The sequence below is a fragment of the Thunnus maccoyii genome, chromosome 21, assembly GCF_910596095.1.
Source record: "Thunnus maccoyii chromosome 21, fThuMac1.1, whole genome shotgun sequence".
NCBI classification, from domain to species: Eukaryota; Metazoa; Chordata; class Actinopteri; order Scombriformes; family Scombridae; genus Thunnus; species Thunnus maccoyii.
The window spans coordinates 18,707,967-18,721,532 of record NC_056553.1 but is presented as its reverse complement, the minus strand read 5'-3'; the positions used below and the strand labels follow the sequence as shown (position 1 = coordinate 18,721,532).

Here is a 13,566-nt window from a genome sequence, read left to right as displayed (position 1 = left end):
CAGCTGTACTTAGTGTTTAGCGATAAATAGTAAATGTTAGTGAGTGATGTGCACGATTTCAAAGTGCAGCTTCATCTTCATGAATGTGTTCAAACAAAAGTGAGTATCACACTGCTGCAGGGTGCACATCATCTAAAAGTTAGAGACAACAAACAACCTCGCAATCAAACACTCCGCAAAATCAGAGACGGGGAACACAAAAAGCATGGATCTGTGTTGCACATACACACTTAACATACAGTACAAAAGATGAGCAGAGAGTTAGAAGGCAGCTCTTAATCATATATTGATCAATTTATTCATTCGGTCAGGACATGTTCCTCTGTTGTCCCAAAGTCTTACACAAAGAAGTCATTGTGAGATGTCCAATTTGTTTTGACCAGAAAACAGGAAAGAAAGAAAAACAAAAAAAAAAACAGTATGTGATCATGAAAACAGACACACATTCGAAGACTGCTCGCCACAACAGCGAGGACACTAAATGTTCGCTAACGGTTGGTTTGTTGGTGCATTTGAGGCCAATTGGAATCGCAAATCACCCATAAGATTCCCCACTAATTTCCCAAATGTACCATTTAAATCTTTTTAAGGTATTTCTCTTTTAGATTTAATTGTACCTGGAGGTAGGGGGGAGGAGGGGGCTTGGGGTACACTGAAAATGTACAAAAATAAATGCAAACAGTATTTTCAAGAGAAAACTTCCTCCTCAGCTGTTGAGGGGTCCAAAGCCACGTTGAGCAGAACCAGTTGGGTGTACAGTAAATGCTTGCATGCATGTTGACACAGGCACTGATCTTGACTTGGTGTCTCACTTTGTGGGTCCTCAGTCAGGAGACAAGAGCATTCTGGGAACTGTGAGCTCTCTCAAACAAGGCAGTCAACAGGATTTTTTTTTTTTTTTTTTTTTTTTAAATGGTCTGTCCATTCACAAATACCATACAGTGACCATTTCAGATGCACACTTTAACTCTTCTTCAATTTAAAGGTCACATATTATGCTAAATGCACTTTTTCACGTCTTTTCAACATAAATATGTGTCCCTGGTGTGTCTACAGACCCCCAAACTATGAAGGGAAAGACTATGAGAAAAGACCATCCTCTCTCTTTTTCTCCTGCTCCATCTTTCAGTAAATATGTGTGCAAACACACCGTTAAGATTCGGCTCCCTTTATGACATCATAAAGGGATCTGTTGAACATTGACCTCCCCCCAGCAGACTGACAGTCGGTTGGCTGTAGGGACCAACACAACAGACTGGAAAACTGTTGTATGTGTTTGCAATGGATTGATACTGTCTGTTTGCGACCTGACCTCAAACTTGGAAGCTGTAAGTTTTGCCATGTTTTATATTGTTTTACTGTTTATTTAACAGGTTAGTCTGTTGAACTTGGTGTTATCATGTTGCGCAGCTAATATGGTTAGCGATGTTGGACTAATGTTGTGATACTGAGGGACGGTTAAGAAAAACTGTGAACATTAATCCTCATTTGAAGCCAACTAAATGACAACAGTAGTAGGTTGGATGGTGTTAACTATCTTTTCATGTTGCTTTTTGTGGAACTTGCAGTGCTAGCTCAGCTAGCTTTGTTGTTAAATGTTAGCCCCTTCTGCACCGTGATCCTCGCTGGTTTGTGTGTGTTGCTACTGTAGTTTAATGTAAATGTACATGATAGACGTGCCATGAAGACAACAATACACGTGTGAAAAAGAAATCGTCAAACTGCATGAATTCCTTTGCTCAGCAATGTTGTGTAACCTTTATTAGCACCTAGCAGCTAACTTGCTCAGACCATGAAGCTGTAGTGGCCCACTCGGCAGTGTGTGTAAAGTCAAACTGAGGCTAAGACGACCATTCTGGTCCACGGATACACTTAGCGTTACTGTAATACTAGTATTAGTGGCGCTACTGCACCTCCGTTGCAGTTCCAGTATGTATATGAATACTGTTAACAGTCCCCGGTCTCTCCAGTTGCGGTCATATAATCTTGCATTGTGTCACAGCTGGAAAGTCACAGCCAGTTCCGGAGTTGGGCGTGGGGAGCAGCAGCTCATTTGCATTTAAAGCTACAGACACAGAAACAGCCCATGGAGAACAGGACTGAAACAGAGGGGTATAGAGGGATGCTAGAATGCGTAATCTCAGTGGTATTTTCAGCAAAAAAGCCATGTTTTGGGGACGTCAGAGACCTATGTTAACTTGTTGAAAAGAAGTATAATATGTGACCTTTAAGGGGAATATGGGCCAAAAAAATTACAATCCAATAATAAGACTCTCAAGCTCTTAATTAGCCTGATTTCTGTCGTAGGGAAATGATAAAAGTAAGTTAGACAGTAACAAATATCTTAACACAAAAATAGTGGCTTTACTCCATAACCTTCCAACGTACAATACATTACTCTCAATACAGGCTGACCCTACTGTTTATTCTGTCCAAGAATAGCTCAGCAAGCCAGTGCTGAGAATTCTGGGTAATGTAATAAAATCCAGAAATACCAATCACAATAAGCTTTCAATGAGCATCTTTTACAAACAAACAAAAGCGGTATACAAATAATATTAAAAAAAAACAACACCAAGTACAGCAAAACCAAGCACAAGTAGTATGATCTATAATTAAGGCGAGTTAAAATATTGCAGAATAATTTGGCCCCTGTGTCTCAAACAGACTGCCACAACAGTCAGAGCTCCCCGACTCTTAATCGCTGCAAGGATCCAGAGAAGGGAAGAAAAGATGAACTGAAGACAAAATGAGAAAATAAAAGCTACAAGAAAAAGAAAAAAAAAAAAGCGATCCTCTTTGGAGAGAAATTGATTTTATTTGGTTTAGTTTGGTCTCTTCCTCAGGAGCGTGTTAAAGGGAACTGTGAGGACCTTAAATTAAAAAATGAAAGAAAAAGAAAAAAAAGAAAAGGGAGAGAAGATTGTTAATGTGATTAACTTGTGTTTATCTGAGACGGTTTTTCTTTTGAGCGCAATGTGAAGCGAGAGGGGGGGGTGGGGGCACCGAGATCAGAAAATATAAAATTGTTGTTGTATCAACACCTGATATGACAGATGACAATGCAGTGCCCTGTGTGAAGAGTGCGTGTCCCCCTGAAAGTGAGTCCTCCCCCTGATTAAGAGCAGTCGGGCAAAGACAGACAGAGGAAGAGGAGAGGAAGTAAAGTTTCTGAGATACAAAGAGATGCCGACCCTCCTGATTTTTTTTTTGACTGGGACTGAAGGTCATTTTAGGCAAAGATCCCCCCACAAACTGTCCCTCTGCTCCCCCCTGTTAGTGAAAAAGGCTGGGAGTTAGCAGAGTCAACTTGAAGTCCCAGAGTCGTGCCTTGTGTATGAGGGTCTGCCGACGGACTGTCTGGCTGTTTCTGCGGGTCTGAACGAACATCAGACTGCCCAAAAGGAGGAGGCGTGGCTGTGTGTTTTTACTAAAGATGTCCACTGCATCACTCTCTCCTCCCTGAAAGTGGGGGCTGTCATCCTGTTTTCACCAGTCTCTTCTCCCACCCATCGCCACACCCTCTCTCCCATGTTTCAGACCCATTCCTGCATGGAGCGTTTGCAGTACAGTATGTGGCGCGGCGTACCCTTCCTCTTGAACTGCACCACGGTGTAGACCAGCACCAGCAGGCACAGCGCGAGCACACAGGGGATGACAATGGCGATGGCCTTCACTGTGTTTGCCTCGTTGTCCAGCTCGATCACCACGTCCGTGTTGCCGTCGTCGGTTGGCGGGCGGGCAGGGTCCATGGGCTTCAGGTCGCAGCCCATGAAGTCCTTGAGGATGGACCGCGGGTAGCCCGGCTCCACGCGGAGGAACTGGTTGTTGAACTTCCAGTACTCCTTCCCCTTGTAGAAGTAGGTGAAACCTGAGGTAGGGAAACAAACCTGTGAGTGCATTGTGATCTGTAGTTTTTTAAAGAGTAACTGAACAACAGCCCTGTCTGGCTCTGTTGCCCCTGTAACCACACTCAGCAGTGATGTCACAGTGTACTGACCACACCCTGGAGTACACTTGCACATCACTGGGTGAGAATTTAAATCATGGGAATTCAGCAGAAAAAAGATTTTCACAGGGTGTTAGTTAACCTTAAAATGAAAAGAAAAAGTAGTAAATACAATCAGTTCAAAGAAAGCTGTCACTTTCTCTAAAATCCCTCTTTAACACAAACTGAAGAAAATGATGACACTTTACTTCAAGTGATGTAAAGGTCACAAGTTCACCAAGTGTCTGATGGGCTAAATATATAAATATCTTAGCACTAGATCCATTTTCAGCTAATTTGCTCCTTTTTATGCAGGTTTCTTTTTCATGCATGGTGTGTCCAAACTGTCCAAAATACAATCCAATAGTATCTGATGAACACCTCAAAACACCAAAAATCACTTGATTGACTTTATTTGGCAAGCAGCGTGTCTGTGTTTGAGGTTGTTAACATGTCTGCCAAGCAGGGCTGAGTTCAGCTCACTTTCAATTCAGGCAGAGTATTTTCTATCTAATTAAAATACTGAACAAACTTTGCCTTGAGACAGCTGCCTCGCCTATCATGAGGAAAAATAATACCGATTGAACTGAAATCAACCTGCCAGTATGGTAAAACAAGTGCGCCTCAAATAGTTCAAATATTGAAACAATTTCAGAAATAGTCTCTGGGGCTCTGCCATTGTTTCAGTTGCAGCTCTATTGTTCAGCTGAGATGTCTCTGACTGTCCCTGAAGACTAATTATATCTGGTCATAAAAGACACAACACACCCAACCAGGAGCCAAACCCCACAGCTAATATCACACAACAGCACAACAAATATAATCGAGAAACAAGCCGCTGTGGTGCTTTTCAAATCACAAGTGTGTCAGTTTTTTTTACGAGAACATGTGGGCAACGGTCCTGGTGTCACACAAATGAATTCGTCTACTTACACAGTGAGTCAGTGTTCATTTTTGATTCCCTCCCCAAGAGGAAAAGTGAGGTATATTTCACATGGGGACATTTGTCCTTCTGTGTTTGATTGTGAAGAGAGCAATGAAAACGGTGAGAGAAGCAAAGACACAAAGTAAATGTTTCTTTTCTCTCTGTTTATCAATTCAGCACATACACACCCATTTCAGCAAACATTTCAGCAAACATTTGGAAGACGAATAATTGTTGAAAAGTTTGAAAAATGGCGTAAAAAGTGCTGAGATGACCACTGTTCCACTATATCTGGTTGTGAAACTGTTGTGTATATTTGGAGTGAAACTAAACTTTGCTGCCTCCTGCAAGTTACTGTCCCTGAAATGTTTTCTGGAAAAATATATGCCATGTAAACATGATCCTGGCTGATGTCTCAGGCTCTCCTCTTCCTCACTGGCCCAATTTACAGAGATTAATTGAGTGTTCATAAGAAGTAACTCTAATTACCATCAAATTCAATCTGTAAGTTATATCCAATATACTGTAGGTTTTCCATGTCTGTAAAAAACTACAGCAAGTGCTTTGTGTTTAGCAAACTCAGAGGTCATCTGATAGAAGCAAACCCCATTAAAATTTCTATCTGTGTAATAATTTGTTATTTTCTGTGTTTATGATGAGGTTTTTGGGCTGTGTGTCTGTACAACCAACATCATGACAACTAATTTAGTGGAGCAGTAGAAAAATCAGAGAAATCCTTAAAAAAGTAGTTCGACATTTTGGGAATTACACTTATTGGCCGTCTCGCTGAGAGTTACATGAGAAGATCGATACCAATCTCATTTCTGTAAGACACAAAAGGTGATTAGCGTAACCTAAAAAAATTACCTTGGCATCCAAATAGGAGGAAGGGGGAAACAGCTAGCATGACACATTGTATCTCTGATGTTTTATTGTTTGAAAGGAAGTCATATGTTGTAACTATTTTTTGGTAAACAAGACCAGTGACCTCCCAGTCTTGTCATCATAACAGTATGTAACTCTCTCTAAAACCACAAAATGTTGTTTTTACATTTCTATTTTCTGTACAGATTAAATAAATGTGACAAAACATGTTTATTTGCAAGTTAGAGGTGAGTCAGGCTAGTTGTTTCTCCCTGCTTCCAGTCTTTATGCTAAGCTAAGCTAACTGCCTCTTGGCTCTAGCTCCATATTCAACATCGACATGAGAGTGGTATTGATGTTGAGAGTGAATAAGTGTATTTCTCAAAATGTTTAACTACTCCTTTAACCTTGAGTTATTTGGAGAAACAAATAAAAATGAATAATTAAGTATGAATAAAGCTTATGAGACACAAACTGTAAATAGAGTTAAACAAGTTCTTTGCTCCATGAGGAGGCGCAGCGTTGGTCCTCACAACCTGACCGGTCCGAGCAGCATGTTACTGTTTAGGCAACCAAGCTACTCTCATTTTGAGCTCAGCTGAGTATTGTGATTAGCTGAAGAAATATAACCACTCTTTGGACTTTTTTCTTTCCAACCTGGCAGCAGCTTCTGCCGCAATTTTCTCCTACATTTAAAACAAATGATGTGAAAAACAGAAAGATCCAGATGAAGCAACAGATAGAACACAAACATTCAGCACTGTGACAAATGTGAATATTAATATGGAGGGAGAAAGGGGAGATGGGGGGGATGAGAGGAAACAGGAAACAGGCTGAGCTGTTGTGGGTTAGAGCCAGGTCTACATCACTATGGGCGCCAGGTTATGTTTTAAAATGGGGGAGCAAACTTGGAAAGATACATAATTGGTGGGGGGGGGGGGGGTCTGGTGGTCATAATTTAAAACAAATTTCCTGTATTTCTATATCACCTAATCTCTTGGATTAAGTCAAGAACAGCCACCTGCACTAGTCTAGATTAGTTAAATTGAGGGTGCTATGAAAACCAAGAATGCATTAAGAACAAACAGGGTTTTCCCTGCATTTTTTTGAGACAAAGGTGGCAAAGACTGGAGAACGTGCGTGGTGCGGCGTACACAGTTTATGCGTGCACCAGAGTGTTGTGTGCTTAAGTGAAAAAAATCATGACTTAACAGACAAAAGTGTCCATAGGGATTTAAATTTTATACCGAGATGGAACAAAAAGATGAAAAATAAAGGTTGTGACAGATGACAGTGTTTATTTTGTAGGCCTGGGACAATATGCTTATCTCCCAATTTGATACTATCACGATACTTGGGTGCTGATTCAACTCAGAATTGATTCTCAATTCAAATCTGATTCTCGATTGAATGAACTGAAAAGGAGGCACTATTTTCAGTCTCTTGCTCCAGTAAGGGAGAATGGTGCATACTAGCCTGAAAACTTATTATTGGGAATTGCAAGAAAGTGTCAGGGCAAAATAAACAGCAAGCAAGCTAACGTTAGGTGGGTGGAATGTTAAAGTTAGGCAATGTTTACTCACAAATCGATTCAGCATTTTGGTGACAGTACAATCCCAATTTTCCCCCTAATTTAAAGTTTATCTGGAGTCAGTGGGCCGAGCAGGTTCATTCAACATGCGCTAGCGTATCTTTTCCTATGTTCTATTTTATATCAATGATCGCAGTTAAGCTAAGTGGCAGGTTTCTCACCGTTGTAAACAGTCAGAGTTCTGTGTGGATTGACAGACTGTGATTGACAGCCAAAGCATGCTGTGGCAAACAATCAGTGAGGGGTTTGACTGAACTGACTCAAAGGGTGGTCTGAAACTGTGTGATTTTTTTATTACTTGTTTTTGTCAGTTGCTGAAAATAGTAAAATAATCATAGATATAGGCTGCTTAAATGTAATCGCCTGATTGTGGGGACTGTATGATGATAAGATTATTTTTAAAAAGACAAAAAGTGGGGTAGCAAAGCCATAACTTTGCTCCCCCTAAATGAATAATAGGATGCATTTGCTCCACTTGCTCCATTGTTCAGGGCCTATAGACATCACCCTGGGGCCCCTACTCTGAAACGTGCTGCTTCACACACACTATCGACAGCAGCAGCAAACTCAATTACGCCTGGTTATCTGGGTCAATGTTATGAGCGTGCCACTTGACACACTGTCTCTGCAAACAGCAAGCCCGCCAAATAAATGCAGACTGACACACAAAGTAGCGGAAATACATGTGATGCATATGAGCACCCATCATCCCTTGGATATCAATCCACCCTTCATGGTCCGATTGATGCCCGCTCCACCTGGCCTCACCGGCAAAAACGCCCGGCTACGGATCTGGCAGCCGATCCTCAGCACAGATGGCCTGAGCGTTCAACACCACCTGGCCTGCTTTTTCCAACTTGGGTGCTGCCAAGCCCACCTGGCATCATACATCCAATTGGGAAAGGTTTTCTCCTCTTCACGCTATCTGACAGGCCAATGGCTGAGCTCTTTGAACGAGATAAATCCCGCCTCCCCACCCTTGGTGAAGGCCGACTGGCTTAAACCGGAATGAGCACCCAGCGGTGGTCTTGTCCTTTCTGCTTTCCACAATCCTGCTCCAACTGGGTCTTATGGCACACTGAGCTTGATGGACTGATTATGGAACACTGGGCTTGTGAAACATTTCAAAAACCAAAAACAAAGGCATTTCTGGGCAAGTTGACCTCTTTTCATATTTCATTTGCAATATACAAATACTTTCTATCAGTCTATTTCCCCTGATACTGCATGTATGGAAGTGTGCCACCCGCTAAGACACAGTATAATAACTGGGGCAAATTTCAATCAATGCTAGCCTGGTTTACCTCGTGCACAATGTGTGCCAGTGACCAGCTGAAATCAATGCTGCCTGGCACATCAACCATGCTGTTATTGCCAAATCAGAGTATTGGGCAGGACAAATCGTACCATTGGCTTTGTCGACGAAGGCTCCCTGTGGCGAGTCAGGCACACCTCTCCACACTGTGATGGGCTTGGGATAGCCAGGGTCCATAGTTCTCATTTCCTCATTGTAGCGCCAGTACCTAAACAGGAACAAATGATGAACCACAGGAAGACAAAGCAGGAACCACATGTCTATGAATGCAGGAGTAAATTGGGTAAAATTGACAGCACATGGTATTTTATGCTCATATCTAGTATCTTAACACCACGTCAGATTGAGGGTTTCCAGTACATGAGTGAACTCGAATGTAACTGAATACATGTGTTTTAACAGGAATTGAAAACCTATAGGAGGACAATATCATACCTATATTAAAAAACTATAACTTTGTCAAACATTTACTCTGAAACCCCTTCCACACTGGTGACTTATATAGAAATAAGAAATTTAAAGGGTCAACCTACTGATTTTACACATAAGGGCATTTAATAAGGAAGGTCTAATGAAAATTGCATTATGGGAATTGTGGGATCTAGCGTTTTTGAAGCTTGATCCCATAATAGGTACTAAAAGTACCTCTTCTATCTTTAATCTGTCTCTTGCGAGTTCCCCAACTTTATGAAAGTGCAATACTAAATTGTGAATCATATGCTTTGGCCGTCGCAGTCACAGTGTCTGCGAGACAGTGCTTTCCACATCCTTAATTAAATGAGTTTGTAGAGTTCTCCCAGTAATGTTCAAAAGACTAGAATCTATGTCAATGAGCACTGAAACTGTTCTGTTCTGGAGGCTGACACACCATCTTACTGAGTCTTTCACAGTCTTTTTTCCTTTAATTTGTCACACATTTTTATACTGGTGTTGACCCTGCACAACATCCATCATCGAAGTCATGGTTGACAACAGAGTTCTGCTCAGCCTGCAGTCAAAGCTTACAGTTTAACTTGTACCACAGCAAAAGCTTGTCACTTTTGGGACAGAAATGAGATGTTAATGGTGAACTACAGCAACACTTTAATATGTTTGTGAGAACTGAGCTGTCCACCATTTTTTAAGATTGATTAGGCTACAGAAAATCAACTTTGTAGGTTTTTGGAATAATGTCATCCCCTACAGGTTAACTGTTTAAAAAAGGTTCCTTATCATTTGTGGAAATAGTGTTCCTCCTCCATCCAGGCTTACCTGTCGCCTTTAAAGAAGTAGGTCTTGGCCACATCCTCCCACCACACAGCCGTCTCAATGCTCTGGGCTGGCATGCCGTGACCAAACTGGGTGATGTCCTTGGGGTATCCTGACTGCAACACGGTGTCCTTAAACACCCAGAACTGCTTCCCTGCATACCAAGAAAGAGGGGAAGACGACGTTAAAGAAGGGAAGACAAGTAACAGCAGGGATGACCCTCCAGGAGCAACACATGAGAAGGCCAGATTTACATGGACAGATTCAAGTAACTAAGTAAGTCAATTTTATTTATAAAGCGACTTTCGAAACAAGAGTTAAGGTACTGTATAATAAAAACATTAGAGAAAATAAAAATATATAGAAAGTTAGATTCAGTAAAAAACAGAAAATACCAAGAAAAAGAAATTAAAACTGCACAGAAGGCAAAGACACATTACAGAACAAAGTGCTTACGAAACAAGCCTTGCAACAAACATCAGGCAATAACCTTTTGCCTTGTATTACTGTTTTTGATGTTGATTTTTCTCTAATTTAAAACAGGACATGGTGAGAAGTTCTCCTTGCCCTTGCTTTGAGGTACTGTGGGAACTTTCAGTGCTAGAAGACTGAACCAATACAAACATTACAACCTTTTCAACTAAGTTTAAAAGCACAATCCTGGACACTAGAGAGTTAGGGAGGGAATATTTATGACACTGTTGTTGAAAACGATGTAATATGTTCTTTTTTTTTTCTTTTTAAATCATATAGATTTTGTAACTTTTCTCTGTCTGTTCCTCTTGACCTTTCTTTCACCAGTCAAACCACCTTCCTGTGGAGTAATTAGGTTAAACAGCACGATTTTGACACAATGTGACCCCAGGAAGTGCTTTTCTTCGTCACTAGTGGAGGTGTAGGGTGGACCAGGAGGAAGTGTGGGTGGGAGGGGAGTGTTGCAAGAGAGAGAGAGAAAAAGAGGAAAGAGGTAGAATGACGAAGGTAGAGAAGGAAATAACGCAAGATATCGAATAGTTTGTCCTATCTATGCTGACTCATACAGTGACACTTTTTTTTTTTTTAAATTCCATCATCCCTTTTCACACTATTTCATTTGACTGATCATTGTAATGGGGGTAAGAATTTGTGAGTTTTTACAGATTAAGGGAACTAGCAGAACAGAAATTTTCAAGTACAAGAAAATTGATATATGTGACAAGTTCACATAAGTATTAACACTACACTGCTGTGGTGGAGGGATGGAGATTTATAGATGGAAAAGAGGAAGGAACAGTAGGACATGGTGTTGGCTGAATGCAGCTCTGAAGGAGAGACCCGTAGTGACCTCTTTTTGGAAAGGAAACTCCTTTTATTTCACCTCTTTCTCTTACAGCGCTCAGCTCATTCTGGGTCACACTTCCTCTTGCCTAGACACACAGAACACACCACACCCTGAGATTAATAAGGTCACACATACCCAAAAACAATTAGTCCAACTCGATTACAAATTCAAAAAAGCGTCCTCAAAGTATTACTCTTTCTCTCTCCGTCTTACAAAAAAAAAAATGGGATTCTCCTTTCTTTTTTTCCTTCTTTTTATTTATTTTTTAAAATCGGAGTCGTCTTGCATAGCCCTCCACATGAAAGTCTGGCTTCATCTTCAGAGCTGTGAGGGCTGCTTTGATGTAGTGGCGTCTTCAGCATCTGCTGCAGTGTAACGACTAATCCCCTGCGTGCCCTCAGCAGTGTATGAGGAGTGTTGTATAGGATGAAGATTTGTTCCAAATAGAGACTCCTCCTCCTTACACGGGCCACACACAAACACATATAGTGCCAAATGAAAGACACATGTGCATGTACGCAATGAAATGATTATGAACACGTGTCATACGCACACAAACCAGAGTTCCTGAGGTAAAAATCACTTGACTATTGCATGGTTTTGATTCTGTGACCTAAAATGTTTTGTTAAAAACCCCCTCCAAGTAAAATCAAGTTTTTAATCTTGTCAACATGGCCATGTGGTGTTTTTCATATGCTACAAGACAAATCAGGAGTGAAATAAGCAGTCTAGGGAGAATGCAGTGAATCGAGGACAGTCTCAAACACTGTCAGGCAGGATTTCCTACGTCACAAATATAGGGAACCGATCATTTATAATTAAAGATAATTATATGCAGAATCTACCTCCTCAGGTTTTTTCACCGACAGCTGATTCGGATCTGCACGGAAGAGTAGAAACTCGGTGAGTTGAAAAGCCGAATACGGCTGTTTCGCCAAGTTTCCGTCAGGAGAAAAGCACAACAGTTCCTCATCTTCCGATGAACGCTCAGTGTCTCAGATCAGATCCATTTTGTTATCCAGTGTGTGAACGTTGACCAGAAAGAGCGATGGAATGGCTAGCCTGGTCGCGTTAGCTTTTAGCTTGGCTAACAGACCAGCGTGAGGGGTTTAGCAAATGGTGATTTGCGAATAAGATATGAGCGGGGCATGTAACAGTTGAAAAATACACTTTGTCAAATGTCAGTGTTCTCTGGAGGATAACTTATGTAATGATGACACTTAATCTAAATGACCAAACATAATTTGGGAATTTTTGTACTTAAATTTCTTATTTAATCACCCAGTGAACACACCAATATTGATATATCTGTAATATGCCAATACTGGTTGGCCCAGCTGATGTATCAGGCTAGCTCTAATCTAAAATAACACATTCTCAGACAGGCCTGCATGAGGTAAATGAAGCAAGTAGCTCTGTCTGTCCCCTGACACAAAAAGCACCAATCAGCTCTGATTGGATCCTGCCTCCCAGGAGGAAAATGCATATTGACGTATAGACCCTGCTGCATGTGTTAGGTGTCTGCGTGTATCTCTGTTACTGCCAACATTTAATTTGATTAATTTGATTTGAATTCATGCAACTTCTAACCTCACACTGTGATTTTGGCTAATCAAGTAGTTATACTTTCATATTCACATCTTGCCAAGTGCAGCCTTAAACAATGAAATTCAAACACCTGCCTGCGTGCTCTGAATGGTGTTTCTGTGAAGACATTTAGTCTGATTAGAAAAGCTGACAAAAGGCTTGATTCTACTTTTGCATATAATTTTCAAATGATGAGCTGACTGCACATTCTTGACTTACACATCCAATATCTCAGAAGAATGGAAACCGGGAAACACTGACTAAATATTGGCAGAAGGCTGCGCTGTAGGAATCAACAACACATGCTGAATTTACTTCTAATGTATACCAGTGGTGTCTGCTTACTGACCTGCTCTGTGACGCCTTAGCAGCACTATGCTAATCAGTGTCTCATCCATGACTTCAGCGCAAACTAGATACTAAATGCTCCATCTGTGTATTTATTTAAGGAGAAATCATCACACAACGAGCTGTTAGAGGATATCTAAAACGGCTGGTGAGACAATGACCTGGAGTGCTGCATTTTGTTTTCTGACCGACTTTCTTCCTACGTTTTTATTCCAAATGGGGACGGACAGAGTGAGGACTTCTGGGAAATCAGCTGTGCGTATTCAAATGAGAAACAGCATTCTCTTAGTAAAATTCTTCTAAATCTGTGTGCAATCCTGCTGCCTGCGAAGACAGCAGAACTTTGAGAGCTTGTGGCGCACACGGGACCTGTAGTCTG

At 41.2% G+C, this 13,566-nt stretch overlaps 1 protein-coding gene across 4 annotated transcripts in view; it reads right to left on the bottom strand.

Moving 5' to 3' along the window:
* Nucleotides 1-275: 275 nt before the first annotated feature.
* Nucleotides 276-13,566, bottom strand: part of LOC121888476 (matrix metalloproteinase-16-like) — a 139,070-nt gene continuing 125,779 nt past the window's right edge. For all 4 annotated transcript variants that reach the window (XM_042399997.1, XM_042399998.1, XM_042399995.1 and 1 more), the window contains 3 exons: nt 9,935-10,085; nt 8,776-8,891; nt 276-3,871 (listed from right to left, as the gene is read on the bottom strand). In XM_042399997.1, coding sequence (XP_042255931.1) covers nt 3,537-3,871; nt 8,776-8,891; nt 9,935-10,085 — 602 coding nt within the window. In that variant the 3' untranslated portion in view covers nt 276-3,536. The remainder of the gene's footprint in view (nt 3,872-8,775; nt 8,892-9,934; nt 10,086-13,566) is intronic.